Source organism: Theropithecus gelada, chromosome 10 (genome assembly GCF_003255815.1).
Source record: "Theropithecus gelada isolate Dixy chromosome 10, Tgel_1.0, whole genome shotgun sequence".
NCBI lineage: Eukaryota > Metazoa > Chordata > Mammalia > Primates > Cercopithecidae > Theropithecus > Theropithecus gelada.
In genome coordinates this window covers 74,412,531-74,426,654 of record NC_037678.1, presented here as the reverse complement: position 1 = coordinate 74,426,654, position 14,124 = coordinate 74,412,531, and the positions used below count along the sequence as shown (strand labels likewise).

The 14,124-nt window shown below is 51.5% G+C and overlaps 1 protein-coding gene across 3 annotated transcripts in view; it reads left to right on the top strand.

Annotated features, from left to right (window-relative positions):
- Positions 1 to 5,266, top strand: part of UBOX5 (U-box domain containing 5) — a 55,739-nt gene extending 50,473 nt beyond the window's left edge. For 2 of the 3 annotated variants that reach the window (XM_025399439.1, XM_025399436.1), the window contains one exon: positions 2,514 to 5,266. In XM_025399439.1, the coding sequence (XP_025255224.1) occupies positions 2,514 to 2,722 (209 nt within the window). In that variant the 3' untranslated portion in view covers positions 2,723 to 5,266. The remainder of the gene's footprint in view (positions 1 to 2,513) is intronic. The other variant, XM_025399438.1, reaches the window with a different exon arrangement.
- The last annotated feature ends 8,858 nt before the right edge of the window (positions 5,267 to 14,124 follow it).

The following is a 14,124-nucleotide window of genomic DNA, read 5'->3' as shown; positions in this document are numbered from 1 at the left end:
TACTTGGGTTTCCGGTCTGCCCAGGGCACAATAATTGTCTTTTCATTGATGATTTCTTTTTCCTGTCACTGAAACTGCCCCTGGGGCTCTGGGCCTCTGAGACCTTTTAATGGGACTTCTGGTCGGTGCTGGGGGAATTGGGGCCCTCGCATGCTTCTGTGGTGTTGGGGCAGGTGTGGTTTTTAAAACTCTGATGAAAAATAAATTCTCATCATGCACTGTGGGTCAGGCAGGTCTCTGAAGCCTCTAGCAGAGCCTGTATGAAAGGGGCACCACTGAAAAGCAGTCAGCTCTTTCCTCCTACTTCCTCCCCTCCCTTCTTTCCCCGCTCTCCCCACCTTCATTCCTCCCTTGCTTCTCTCTCCCTCCCTTTCCCTGTAGAGGTTCAACTTTCCACTCACTGGGGAATTCTTGGCTTGTGTGCATAGGAGAGGTACCCGGTACTTTTATGTTGCTTAATGTTTGGCCCAAAGAAAACACCCACAGCCAGGCCACTCTTTCCTGGCTACAGTTCTCAGGGATGTGGAGGCAGGAACACTTCAGTTCCTGCTCCCCCGTGTAGGGCACCCCTGCCCTCCCTTCTTTGGTGCCTGGTGCCTGAGTGTCGATGTCAGGTCCATTCATCACATGTGGATGGAGCACTTGCCCTGTGAGGTGCTGTGCCAGGTCCTGAGGCCAGATGAGAAACATGGACATAGTCCTGACCCTCAGGGCCTGCAAAGCCTGGGGAGGAAGCAGGCATCCTACCTTGGAGGCTGAGAAGGGCTAGTGGGCTCTGAAAGCACAGGAAAGGGGCAGTCTGGGGTGGCTTCCTGGAATGAGTGTAGTCTGAGCGAGGTCTCCAGATAAGGACATTCTAGGCAAAGAGAACAGCAAGCACAAAGTGAGGGTGCCAGCAGCACAGAGTGTGCAGAGAAGTGATTGGAAGCTGCTGGACTCTAAAAGTTGAGACTGGTGTGAAGAGAGGTGAGGAGGCTGGGTGGGCCGTGCAGGGAGTCTTGACTGTCCCAAAAGATGGGAAGCCCCTAAAAGGTAGAAAGCAGGCCGGGCGCGGTGGCTCAAGCCTGTAATCCCAGCACTTTGGGAGGCCGAGACGGGCGGATCACGAGGTCAGCAGATCGAGACCATCCTGGGGTGAAACCCTGTCTCTACTAAGAAATACAAAAAACTAGCCGGGCGACGTGGCGGGCGCCTGTAGTCCCAGCTACTCTGGAGGCTGAGGCAGGAGAATGGCGTAAACCCGGGAGGCGGAGCTTGCAGTGAGCTGAGATCCGGCCACTGCACTCCAGCCTGGGCGACAGAGCGAGACTCCGTCTCAAAAAAAAAAAAAAAAAAAAAAAAGGTAGAAAGCAGAGGCATGGGGTGGTCAAGTTACATAGGTGGGTCATTGGAGGCAGCTTTCAGGACAGATTGAGAGGACAAGCCTGGAGCAGAGTGAATAAGTTAGGAAGAGATGCATTGAGCAGCCTGGATTATGGCGATGAAATGGACAGAGAGAAGGGCTTTAAGAAACATTTCTGAAGCAAATTGGTTTGAGGTTCCTTTGGGGTCCTCCAGAGAGTAGTGGCTAGGAATGGAGACATGGACCGCAAGGAAGACAGGCAAGCCCATCCCCTGTCACTCTCCAGAGGGACCACGAGGGAAGGAAGAGCCATGGCTGCAGCCTAGTAGGGCATGGCCAGAGCTGCTCACCGTGACCCTCATTCAAGGATACCCTGTAGGAGTTGCGGAAGGAGGGAGAGCCTTCCCAGAGGGCCAGAGCAGCACAGGAGCGGGATTGAGGAGTCAGGAGCAGGGCTGCCAGTAGCAGTGAGGGGTCAGCAGGCTGCAGGGCTGAAGGGAGCAGGAGCCAGGTCCCAGTGGCAGGTGCGCTGCAGCCCTCAGCCCTGTCTCTGCTGACCTCCCTTCTCACACTTCCCCATCCTTGGTACACTGGACTACGTGCTGCTTTTCCTTTTGTTTTTTGTTTGTTTGTTTGTTTGTTTTCCTTTTTTGTAGAGACAGGATCTCACTATGTTGCCCAGGCTGGTCTCGAACTACTGGCTTCAAGTGATCCTCCTGCCTCAGCCTCCCAAAATGCTGGGATTACAGGCGTGAGCCACCCCACTGGCCTGCGTTTTCCTTCTCTTGTCGCCTCTCACATTTCTTGCAGTTTATCTTGTCAGAGTGAGCTGTGCCTTGCTCCAGCCTTGGCCACCTATTGCGGGGGAAAGTATACCTTGCTAGGAGACCAGGAGAAAGGGCCCAGTACTGCCTGCTGCCCTCAGAAGCCAACTCTTCTCAAGCATCTGTAGAGGCACTGATATTTGGTCAAAGATGATAGAGAAGAGGCCTCCCAAGTTCCTGGGCTCCCTCTCCCGCTTCCACTCCCCTCCCTGATCAGCCTGGGGTGGGCTTGGGAGGGATGAAGCCAGATGCTGCAGCTGCACGGTGGGAAGCTCTGCCTCTCAGAGCAGCGTGGACCACGGAGCAGCTTTCCTAACCCTGGCCTGTTTTCCTTCCTGATTTACCAGAGCAGCCTGGGAGCATCCCAGGCCCCGAGTGTGCCTCCTGCAAAAGAGTGTTTTCTCCCTACTTCAAAAAGGAGCCGGTGTACCAGCTGCCCTGTGGCCACCTGCTGTGCCGACCCTGCCTGGGTGAGAAGCAACGCTCCCTGCCCATGACGTGCACAGCCTGCCAGCGGCTGGTTGCTAGCCAGGACGTGCTGCGGGTCCACTTCTGAGTGACTGGCCTCCACTGGAGGAGACCCATCGCTGGGAGGAGCTGAGGGGGAACAGGAGCAGGGCCACCGCACCCCTGAGGTCTGGCCAGGCCCCAGGCACAGAGCTGCCTGCTCCCTCCCGGGGCTCTTCTTCATCACCTCACAGTGTAGCACACTGCTTCTGCGCTGGTGGCAATAGGGCAACAAAGCCATAGGCCGGAGGGCGGGGGGATGTCCCTGCCTCCCCACCACTCCCCCTGCCTGAGCCCAGGGCCTGCTGGAGCCAGCCCCACCCTAGGCAGGAAGATGCCTGCTGAGGGCCCCCTATGCAGTTCGCATACCCCCCTATCCAGCAGGGCACTGTGGGTGGCTCACCCTAGATTGTGGCCGAGATCTCAGGAGTCTCTGCCTTCAGGGTCACCAAAAGTGGACCTTGGGGGCAGTGGGGGTGTCTGTGGAACGCATGACTCAGCCCCCCAACTGGCAGCCTTAATAAAGCGATGGTTGACGTCTGCTGTGGGCTTCCTCCTGGTGGCCTGACCATCTGTGTCGTCACACTCCTGTCACCCACCTACACCTACACAAGTGGAGCTCACAGGGTAGCTGTGTGCAGTCACTGCAGCCCGCCAGGCTGTCATTCCTGTCGACGGCCTGAACGGACACAAACTGGAATTTTCAGATCTGTCCCCTGCGTGGGGACTCAGAACCCAGGTTTGTAGGTGGGCATACGTGGTGGGAGGGTGAATGGCTCCCTCTGGCCAGTGCCAGCCATGCTCAGCTGGCTCCTGAAACCGCTCCCTGAGGGGGAGCACAGCGTTTCCGTGTGCGGCCGGTTTCAGGAAAAATACTTGTTTATAGGCTGCATCCTTTTTTCAGCCCAACATTTAACTTTATGGAGTCCCAAAGGGAAAATATATCCATATCCCTACGACTTGGTACTCTTACCAGATTCCAGCCACTAGAAGAACCTCAGTGAGAAAACATAGCCGCCTTTCCCTGTTCCCTTCTAAGCACGTTTGGGAAGGAGCTGCCTAGGGATGCTTTGTCAAGCTGTATTTTACCCTTGAGCTTAGCCGCAGGTGCTGTGAACAGGCCGTGGCTGCACTGCGCTTTCTTTTCCTTTAGGCTGTCCAGGGCTCTAGTCCACACCCAAGACTTTAGAGATCTGGGTTTGGGGTTAGGTTGCTTTTTTTTTTTTTTTTCCAATTGAGACAGGTTCAGTCTCTGTTGCCCAAGCTTGAGGGCAGTGGTGCAATCATAACTCATTGCAGCCTTGAACTCCTGGGCTTAAGGAATCCTCCCACCTCAGCCTCAGGTAGCAGGAACTATAGGCATGTACCACCATGCCCAGCTAATTTTCTTATTTTTTGTAGAGACAGGGTCTTGCTATGTTGTCCAGACTGGTCTCAAACTCGTGGGCTCAAGCGATCCTCCCAAAGTGCTGAGATTGCAGGTATGAGCCACTTTACCTAGACAAGCCTGCATTTTTTTTTTAGTTCCTACATCACTTGTCCACAAAGATGGCTTCAGAGAGGTGGTCACATGCTCCCCTCTGCTTCCCATTGGCACTGGCCTTGATGCAGCCCTCACATGAGATTTGAGGGTCTGCATGAATGGCCTGTGCCGCCCTGGCTGGCGAGGCTCCTGTGTGCCCCTGGCTTTCTGGGTTTGTGCCTCTCCAGAATCTTGCCTTACCCTCTGGTGTGCTTGTGTTCTTAGAAAAGCCCCAGCATGGCTGGGCACGGTGGCTCATGCCTATAATCCCAGCACTTTGGGAGGCCAAGGTGGGTGGATCACTTGAGGTCAGGAGTTCGAGACCAGCCTGGCCAACATGGCAAAACCCCATCTCTACTAAAAATACAAAAATTAGCTGGGCATGGTGGTGTGTGCCTGTAATCCCAGCTGCTCGGGGGACTGAGGCACGAGAATCGCTTGAACCCAGGAGGCAGAGGTTGCAGTGAGCTGAGATGGTGCCACTGCACTCCAGCGTGGATGACAGAGTGAGACTCCTTCTCAAAAAAAAGAAAAAAGCCCCAGCATGTAGCAAAAGCATTTCTTGGTGAGTGTGGGGGCTGGTGATTCCCACCTTCCACCTGTCATGGTCTCAGGGAACAGCCTACTTCCCACCAGCATCTTGACATCCACAGTGTACTCTGGCTGCTGGGAACCCATCTCTCTGGGAGAAATCCTGTCCACCCAACCCCAAGAGCCCTAGCGTGCAGTCAGCGTCAGCACAGCGCTCCCAGATGAGGGCCGGACTGCCTCCCCTTAAACAGCTGTGTTGGAGGTACTGCCTAGACTGCCTGCAGGGCCCTGGGGATCTGCAGTTCTAACAGGCTCCTGCCCCCAAGACTGGTCTGGTGGAAAACCCAGCCTGGGAGCCCCTGGAATGGCAGGCCCTGTCCTAGATACAGGTGGAGCCATGCCCAGGAGTTGCATTCGTTTTTCTTATTTGAAAGACTTCCCCCAAAAGGAAGTGGTCTTTTCACTACCCTTGCCAGAAACATGCTAAGCAGCTCTGTTTCTGTCCCCTAGAAAATGGGAATAAAATTTCTTTTGCTGTCACCTGGCTCTGTAGGCAGTGTATTTCTCACTAGACTGGACCCAGGCACAGAACAGCTGTAAACATGCAGAGTTTAGGTCCACAGACGGAGAAGACTCAGGATCCCAGAGCCTTACTGTGGCCCTGCTGCCCTCCAGGGACCTTCCACCCCCTCCATGACCACAGGGTCCGCGGGCACATGTCTCTTCCCCTTCCTGTGACATTGACTCGATGGCCCTCTGAACGCTGGTCAGGGCCATGGTACCCCTGTGGTTTGGTGGGAGCAAAGGGGCCCAGGCAGCACCAGTCTCCAAATCTCCCAAGGTGCAAAGGTCTACCCTGTGACTCTGCCTGTGGCCATTCTCTGTCCTCACTTGCAGTGGCTGGCTCTCCAGTTGCCCTTCCAGCCCCTGAGTAGGTGAAAGAGAGGCTGGCGTCAGAAAAGAAGTAGATGAACCAAATGGCCAGGAAGAAGAACAGCTGCTCACAACGTTCCATCTTCCTGCAGCTGGGCTGTGAAGCCCCGGAGCATCTGGGGCATGGGGCTTAGTAGCTTCTCCCAGCCCCACACCTGCCCGGCTTCCCCGCTAGCCCTCCAGCTTGAGGCCTCCCAGTGGCTGGGCACTTTTCCATTCCCCAGGAGATGGGCCTTCTGACGCTGGGTTGCTGTAAGTAGGTCTGCAGACAAAGAGTCCTGCCCTGGAGGAAACCGCTTTGCCTGCCTGGCCACCTGCCTGTGGTATTGTGACATTGTGAGGCTGGGCTGGCTGCCATTGTGATGGCCACTGGGGTGGGAAGCTGCTTCAGGCTGGTTTCTCCCCCAGGGCTCCTGTGGGCCTTTGTTGAGCAGGTCCTGGCTTCAGAGCTGCACCCCCCCCCCGCCCCGCCCCGGGGTAGGCCTGCTGTCACCTCACCTGGCTGCTCAGCGTGCTTGCCAGTGCAGGGTCTTTCCTTACAGTTCTGAATTGGAAGGGGCGTGGCTGGGTTGGAAATTAGTGAAAACTGCACTGTCCAGTAGAGTAGCCCCTAGCCACAGTGGCTATTCAATTAAAAGTAAACGAAATTTTAAACTCAGTTCATTACTCACAGCGCCCACATTTAAAGTGCTTGATAGTCACATGAGGTTAGTGGCTACTGGGTTTCAGCCATAATCCCAAAAGACACAGTCCCAAAAGCCATAACCCTGAATGTTGAAATCCCTAAAGATCAAAATCCCTAAAGTATAAAATCCCTGATGTCTAATTGAATCCCAAACCATAAATGACAGATTTGTAATTAGGTACAATCACGTCTTCTTACATTTGAACTTTTGAGATTGTGATGTTTAGGATTTCAGCCTTCAGGGATTTTGATCTTTTGGGATTTCAACATTCAGGATTATGGTGATTGGGATCCTGTTTTGGGGGTTAGGATCAGCACAGGTGGGTCCTATATTGTACAACACAGATATAGACCATTTCCACCATCACCAAAAGTTCTCCTGGACAGTGCTGGGTCAAAATAAGAGCTTGTTCTCCTTCCCTGTTATGAACTGTCACCTGAGAGAGGAGGAAAGCCCCCCGCCATGGGGGCAGGAGAACAGAACAATGGGGTGCAAAATCAGACAGTTTTCAGTTTTCAGTACGTTGAAATGTACCCCATTTCAGGCACCTCTCTGCAAGGGAGGGCGTGCATTACAGCTGCTGGGTGAGAGCTCCACCTGGCTGTAATGCACGCCCTCCCTTGCAGAGAGGTGCCTGAAATGGCTCTGTCTGTGCCAAGAGGTGTGACAAGATCTCCAGCGTGACACGGGACTAAGGGGAGGACATAGGAAGAAGACTTGGAATGGTCAAGTTTATTCCATCAGGGTTTTCACCAATAATAGGATAATGCTACCCTTAACCCAGCTACCAAGTGACCACCACACAAACATCTTGATGTTTTCCCTTCCAATGTTTTTCTGTAAAGAAAAAAATATTTATAGGTATATAGTGTGTGAGGCTGTTGCCTGCTATTTCTAACACTATCTCATGGACATTTGCCTTTGTCATTAGATACTCTTCTATAAAGCTCATTTGTAGGCCGGGCGCAGGGGCTCATGCCTGTAATCCCAGCACTTTGGATGGCCAAGGCAGGTGGATCACCTGAGGTCAGGAGTTCGAGACCAGCCTGGCTAACATGATGAAACCCAGTCTCTACTAAAAATACAAAAATTAGCCGGCGTGGTGGTGGGTGCCTGTAATCCCAGCTACTCAGGAAGCTGAAGTGGGAGAATCACTTGAACCCAGGAGACAGAGGTTGCAGTAAGCCAAGATGGCACCACTGTACTCCAGCCTGGGCGACAGAGCAAAACTCCGTCTAAAACAAACAAACAAATTCAGATTCAGTAAGGAAAAAGACTGATGGATGTGACTGCCTTAAAAAAAAAATCCCGGCCGGGCGCGGTGGCTCAAGCCTGTAATCCCAGCACTTTGGGAGGCCGAGACGGGCGGATCACAAGGTCAGGAGATCGAGACCATCCTGGCGAACACGGTGAAACCCCGTCTCTACTAAAAATACATAAAAAACTAGCCGGGCGAGGTGGCGGGCGCCTGTAGTCCCAGCTACTCGGGAGGCTGAGGCAGGAGAATGGAGTAAACCCGGGAGGCGGAGCTTGCAGTGAGCTGAGATCCGGCCACTGCACTCCAGCCTGGGCTACAGAGCGAGACTCCGTCTCAAAAAAAAAAAAAAAAAAAAAAAAAAATCCGCTGTGCATAGTGGCTTACACCTGTACTTCCAGCTCTTTGGGAGGCCAAGGAGCCTAGGAGTTTGAGACTAGCCTGGGCAACACAGGGAGACCCTGTCTCTACAAAAAATACAAAAATTATCTGGGCATGGTGGTGCATGCCTGTAGTCCCAGCCACTCAGGAGGCCGAGGCAGGAGAATCGCTTGAGCTTGGGAAGCAGAGGTTGCAGTGAACCGAGATCGTGCCACTGCACTCCAGTCTGTGCAACAGAGGGAGACTCTGTCTCAAAACAAATCAAAAACCTCTTACATGGCAAAATTCATTAGCAAGTAAAAATAAAAATTATAAGCTGGGAAAATATATTTGCAACCTATGTTAAATGGTTAATATCCATAACATATAGCTTCTAAAAATAACAGATTCACAAAGAAATACAAATGACTTTTAAACATGTAAACAATGTCCAGCCTCGCTCATAATATGATGAAATAAAGAGGACCATGAAATGCCACTTCTTGCTTAGCAGACTGGCGAAAATCTCCATGTTTGGTCACAATCTGTAGGTGAGAGTTTGGGTTAACGGGAGCTGTCATATACTACTGCTGAAAATACAAAGGATACAGTCTTTGGCGGGGAATGTGGCAGTACCTGGGCAAGTCACGTATGCATGTACCCTTCTACCCAGCCATCCTACATCTAGGATTCTAGTCCAAAGATCCCCTGGAAAAATATGAAAAGAATTCTAGCCCCACCAGCAGGCAGCCTGGGCACCCAGAGCTGATCTTTACAGGGCTGAGGAGCCATGCCGCCCTCCGTGGAGGCGCCAGCTGTGTCCAGCCTATGGGCCCAGAAGCAAGTGCTTTACACATGCATGATTTTATAAAGGAGATTATAGAGACCTTGGAGGCCATCCATGCATGTTAAAAACTTTTGCATTCAAAAGTGTTAATAAAAGTTTATATATTGAATAAACAATGTCCTAGGCATTGCACTAAATGCCTATGTATTATCTTATTTAATCCCCACTTGGAGTTAGGATGAAACAGAGGCTCAGACCACAAGGCGCTCCTCTGATTGCCTACACGACCTACAGAAGTGTCTTCACTTGGTTCCAGATCCACTGTGCGATCCAGAACCAGAGGCACAACGGAGTCTAATTATGGAATAACAACCTCATGACCAGGCTCCAGCACAGCCTTTGAAATTCAGTATAACACCTCTAGGCACAAAAATAAAAGATGCTCCCCCATAAAGGCTCAGCAGAGTTAGTCACATGTAAATATACGAATCTCCTGGTTGAAATGTGAATGGAAAAGTACTCGTCGTGTGCAGTTCCTGGGAGAGGAGGCACAGACAGGCTCAAGAATGGCCCTATCTGCGACTCAGGGCACTGGGTACTAGGATCCTGTTGAGGTGCGCTGCCTCTTTCCAGAGACCCCAGTGTGGGATACATGTGGCCAAAGAAGATCCAATTTGAAAAAGAAACTAAACTGGGTGTTGGGAAACCTTGTGAGAGTTGGTAACCAAAGGAGGCCTGTGTGGTCCTGGTGGAGTGGGAAGGTGTGAGGGGCAGACAGTGGAACAGGCCCAGGAAGAGGTCAGGAAGCAGAGGCGGGAGTCGGGAGCAAAGCTGGGCTGAGGCCTACAATGTCCTCTAAACTGCTGGAGAGAACTGGGCTTGAAAAGGGAGGGGACAGGGAATCAGCATGGGGAGACAGAGGCACAGGCTGGCCTCCCCGCCCATGATTCTTGATACCCTTCCCTTGGGCCCAGGGCCCAGACACCGGCTCTGACTCAGCGGATGAAATGCAACCCCATGGCTCATTAATTAGGAAGCCTGTAATTAGCCTGTCTCAGAAACCAGGAGCCTCCAGAGAGAGCCCCTCTCACCTGCCTTCCTCCCTCCCGCCAGAAGGATGACATCAAGCTGGGGAGGTCCGGCTCCTGGGACTGAGGAGGGGAAAGCAGAGTGTGAGCAATAGGGGGAATGAAATACCAGGCACGCATGCACGCGTGTCTGCATGCGACAGCCTTGGCGAATTGACCTTCAGTCATGAGATGATGGAAATTATGCTAAGTGGCCTAAACACTAAATGTTTCCTCTACTGAAGAAACCCCAGGGCAGGCTTGGGCGTGGCCCAGGTGGGTCTACAACACCTGCAAAGCTGCGAGCCCCTGCAACTAAATCTGAGAGTGAAACCGCTTCTGTGACCAGAATGTGGTTGGCACCGCGGTGTGACTCGGCAGTACTGCTTAGATGGCTGCTTTTAGCTGCCTCCCTCACGGATTCCCTGCAGCTCCTTTTGCACCTTTCTCTTCAACCTTGGATTTTTCCACCTTGGAAAAATCTGTTCCAAAGCTTAGTCTCCTTTCCTCCTGGCTTCATGCCACTGTGATTATTTGAAATTATTGGCTGCCAATTATTTGGCCCACTCTCCCAGCCAAAAGTGGGCTCTGTTCCTTCTCTTGACCTTGGAGAGGGTTGTGGCTGCTTCCACCTATAAAGCATGGCAACACTGACCTGTGATTTCTGAGGCTATCATAAAATGCCACATCACTCTGCCCTTGTTTTCTGGAGATTGACTCTTCGTCGAAGCCCTGAGCAGCCATTCAATGGCTTCAAGAGTGAATCCAGGCTGGGCGCAGTGGCTCATGCCTGTAATCCCAACACTTTGTGAGGTCAAGACGGGTGGATCACCTGAGGTCAGGAGTTCGAGACCAGCCTGTCCAACATGGTGAAACCCCATCTCTACTAAAAATACAAAAATTAGCTGGGTGAGGTGGTGGGTGCCTAATCCCAGCTACTCAGGAGACTGAGGCAGGAGAATTGCTTGAACCCAGGAGGTGGAGGTTACAGTGAGCTGAGATCTCGCCACTGTACTCCAGCAAGACCCTGTCTCAAAAAAAAAAAAAAAAAAAAAAAAAGTTGAATCCACCTCACAGGAAAGCAGGCAGTCCAGGCAACAGCGCCCCAACTGAGCTGAGCCTTCGGGCAACTCCCCCCCAAGTGCCCAGGCATGTGAGTGAAGAAGGCCCAGGTGATTTCAGCTTGTAGCCCTCCCTTCCTTCCTGTGGAGGCCCCAGACATTGTGGAACAGATAAAAGGTGTTCATTGTGACCTTCAGAACCTGTGAGCATAATAAAATGGCGGTGGGTTGATGCCACTGCATTTTGAGTGATTTGTTACACAGCAACAGTAACGGAAACAACCACAAAATCCTAGATAATTGCTACAACAGGGCTGGGGAAGGACGGAGAAACCAGGAGGCAAAGCCGGGATCCTCCTTAGCCAAGAGGGACTGCAAATGCTCCTATGCTGATAATTCGTACCCTTCACTGCTACTGGGCCCGGGCAGGCAGACAGAGGACACACCAACTCGACTGGTCATTTACCCAAGACCCAGGGTTGGGTCCATGGTGGGTCCTGGGGACGTAGTGACCAAAAGGACCACTCTCTAGTAGGACAGAAAGAGAGGGAAACATGTGAATAAAGCATGTCTAGGGCTCCACATTGACCTGAAGGAAGAGGAGGAGGAGGTTAGTTTTGCTAAGGTTAGGGGTGGGGGCAGGAAAGATGAGACTCAGGTTCTGATATCAGAAGATATTTCAGTGGGCCAAGTGTGGTGGCTCATGCCTGTAATCCCAGCACTTTGGGAGGCCAAAGTGAGAGGATCGTTTGAGCCCAGGAGTTCAAGACCAGCATGGGTAACGTAATTAGCTGGGCATGGTGGCACACGTCTGTAGTCCCAGCTATTCAGGAGGCTGAGGTGGGAGGATCGCTTGAGCCCAGGAGGTGAAGGCTGCAGTGAGCTGTGTTTGTGCCACTGCCCTCTAGCCTGGGCAACAGAGTGAGACCCTGTCTAAAAGAAAAGAAAAGATCTCAGTGGATTTGTAGGGGTGAGGGGTGCTTAGCTTTACAGCATTTATTTCCCTTCCTACTATCATCCTGGGTTCCTTTCAAGGCACTACCCTTTCTCCATTGCATTCACTCTGAAGGAGCTTTATTCAGACACTTGAGGATGGGCATCATCCAACCTAATCCAAAAAGCCAGTCCCTCCCTGGAGTAGGCATCTGAGCAGGAGATCAGGAGGAAGGCACCTGCCTCGGCCTCCCAAAGCATTGGGATTACAGGCGTGAGCCAATGCGCTGGGCAGGAAATCCTTTTTAAAACATTCTAAGGAACCCAGCTTGTTTGGAGGAGAATATAGATATGGATTAATCTTAAATATTGCTTAAACTACTGAAATAATAGAAATAAGATTTAAAAATAATCCATTTTAAGACAAGAAAGAAGGAAAAAGAAGTGAAAAGGTGTCATTGTAGATGGAAAACAGAAGCAATGAAACTGAAAGTTCGAGACCAGCCTGGGCAACATATGAGACCGTGTCGCTACAAAAAAAATTTTTTTTTAAATTAGCTGGTGGCAGGCTGGGTGCAGTGGTTCACGCCTGTAATCCCAGCACTTTGGGACGCCGAGGCGGGCGGATCACGACGTCAGAAGATTGAGACCATCCTGGCTAACATGATGAAACCCTGTTTCTACTAAAAATTCAAAAAATTAGCTGGGCATGGTGGTGGGCGCCTGTAGTCCCAGCTACTCGAGAGGCTGGGGCAGGAGAATGGCATGAACCCAGGAGGCGGAGCTTGCAGTGAGCTGAGATTGTGCCAGTGCACTCCAGCCTGGGCGACAGAGCAAGACTCCGTCTCAAAAAACAAACAAACAAAAAAATTAGCTGGTGACCGGGGGCGGTGGCTAATGCACTTTGGGAAGCTGAGGTGGGCAGATCACAAGGTCAGGAGTTCGAGACCAGCTTGGCCAATATGGAGAAACCCCATCTCTACTAAAACTACAAAAATTAGCCAGGGCCGGGCGCGGTGGCTCATGCCTGTAATCCCAGCACTTTGGGAGGCTGTGGCGGGCAGATCACGAAGTCAGGAGATCGAGACCATCCTGGCTAACATGGTGAAACCCCGTCTCTACTAAAAATACAAAAAATTAGCCAGGCGTGGTGGCGGGCACCTGTAGTCCCAGCTACTTGGGAGGCTGAGGCAGGAGAATCGCTTGAACCTCGGAGGTGGAGGTTGTAGTGAGCCAAGATCGCGCCACTGTGCTCCAGCCTGGGCAACAGAGTGAGACTCTGTCTCAAAAAAAAAAAAGTAGCTGGCATGGGCCAGGTGTGGTGGCTCATGCCTGTAATCCCAGTACTTTGGGAGGCTGAAGCGGGTAGATCACTTGACATCAGGAATTCAGTCTGACCAATATAGAGATACAAAATTAGCCAGGCGTGGTGGCACATGCCTGTAATCCTAGCTACTCGGGAGGCTGAGGCAGGAGAATCGTTTGAACCCGGGAGGCAGAGGTTGCGGTGAGCCGAGATCGTGCCATTACACTCCAGCCTGGGCAACAAGAGAAAACTCCGTCTTAATAATAATAATAATAACAACAACAACAACAACAACAACAATAAGCTGGCAGGGTGGGTTGGGCTTGTAGTCCCAGCTACTTGGGAATCTGAGGTAGGAGGATTGTTTGATGACTGCACCACTGCACTCCAGCCTGAGTGACAGAGCTGGACCCTGTCTCAACAATAACAAAAAGAAAACAGAAGCTAAATGTTTGCAAATGAATCCAAGTACATGGGCAACCACCATCAATGTTAACAGATTAAATTTGCCTTGTTAAAAAAGGAGCTCTCAGGTTGAATAAAAAATAAAATATTTGCCGGGCATGGTGGCTTACACATGTAATTCCAGCACTTTGAGAGGCCAACACCAGAGAATTCCTTGAGGCTAGGAATTCGAGACTAGCCTGAGCAACATAATAAGATCCCATCTCTACAAAAACATAAAAAATAAAAATTAGCTGGTCATGGTGGTTGGTACCTATAGTCCCAGCTACTAGGGAGGCTGAGGCAAGAGGATCAGTTGAACCCAGGAGTTTGAGGCTGCAGTGAGCTATAATTGGACCACTGCACTCCAGCCTGGGCAACAGAGCAAGACCCTATCTCTAAAAAAAACACACACGCCAGCACTTAAGGAGCTGTGGTGGGTGGATCACTTGAGGTCAGGAGTTCAAGACTAGCCTGGCCAACATGGTGAACATGGCCATCTCTACTAAAAAAAAAAAAAAAAAAGAAAGAAGATAAAATGTAATAAAGGTATAAATCTTTATATT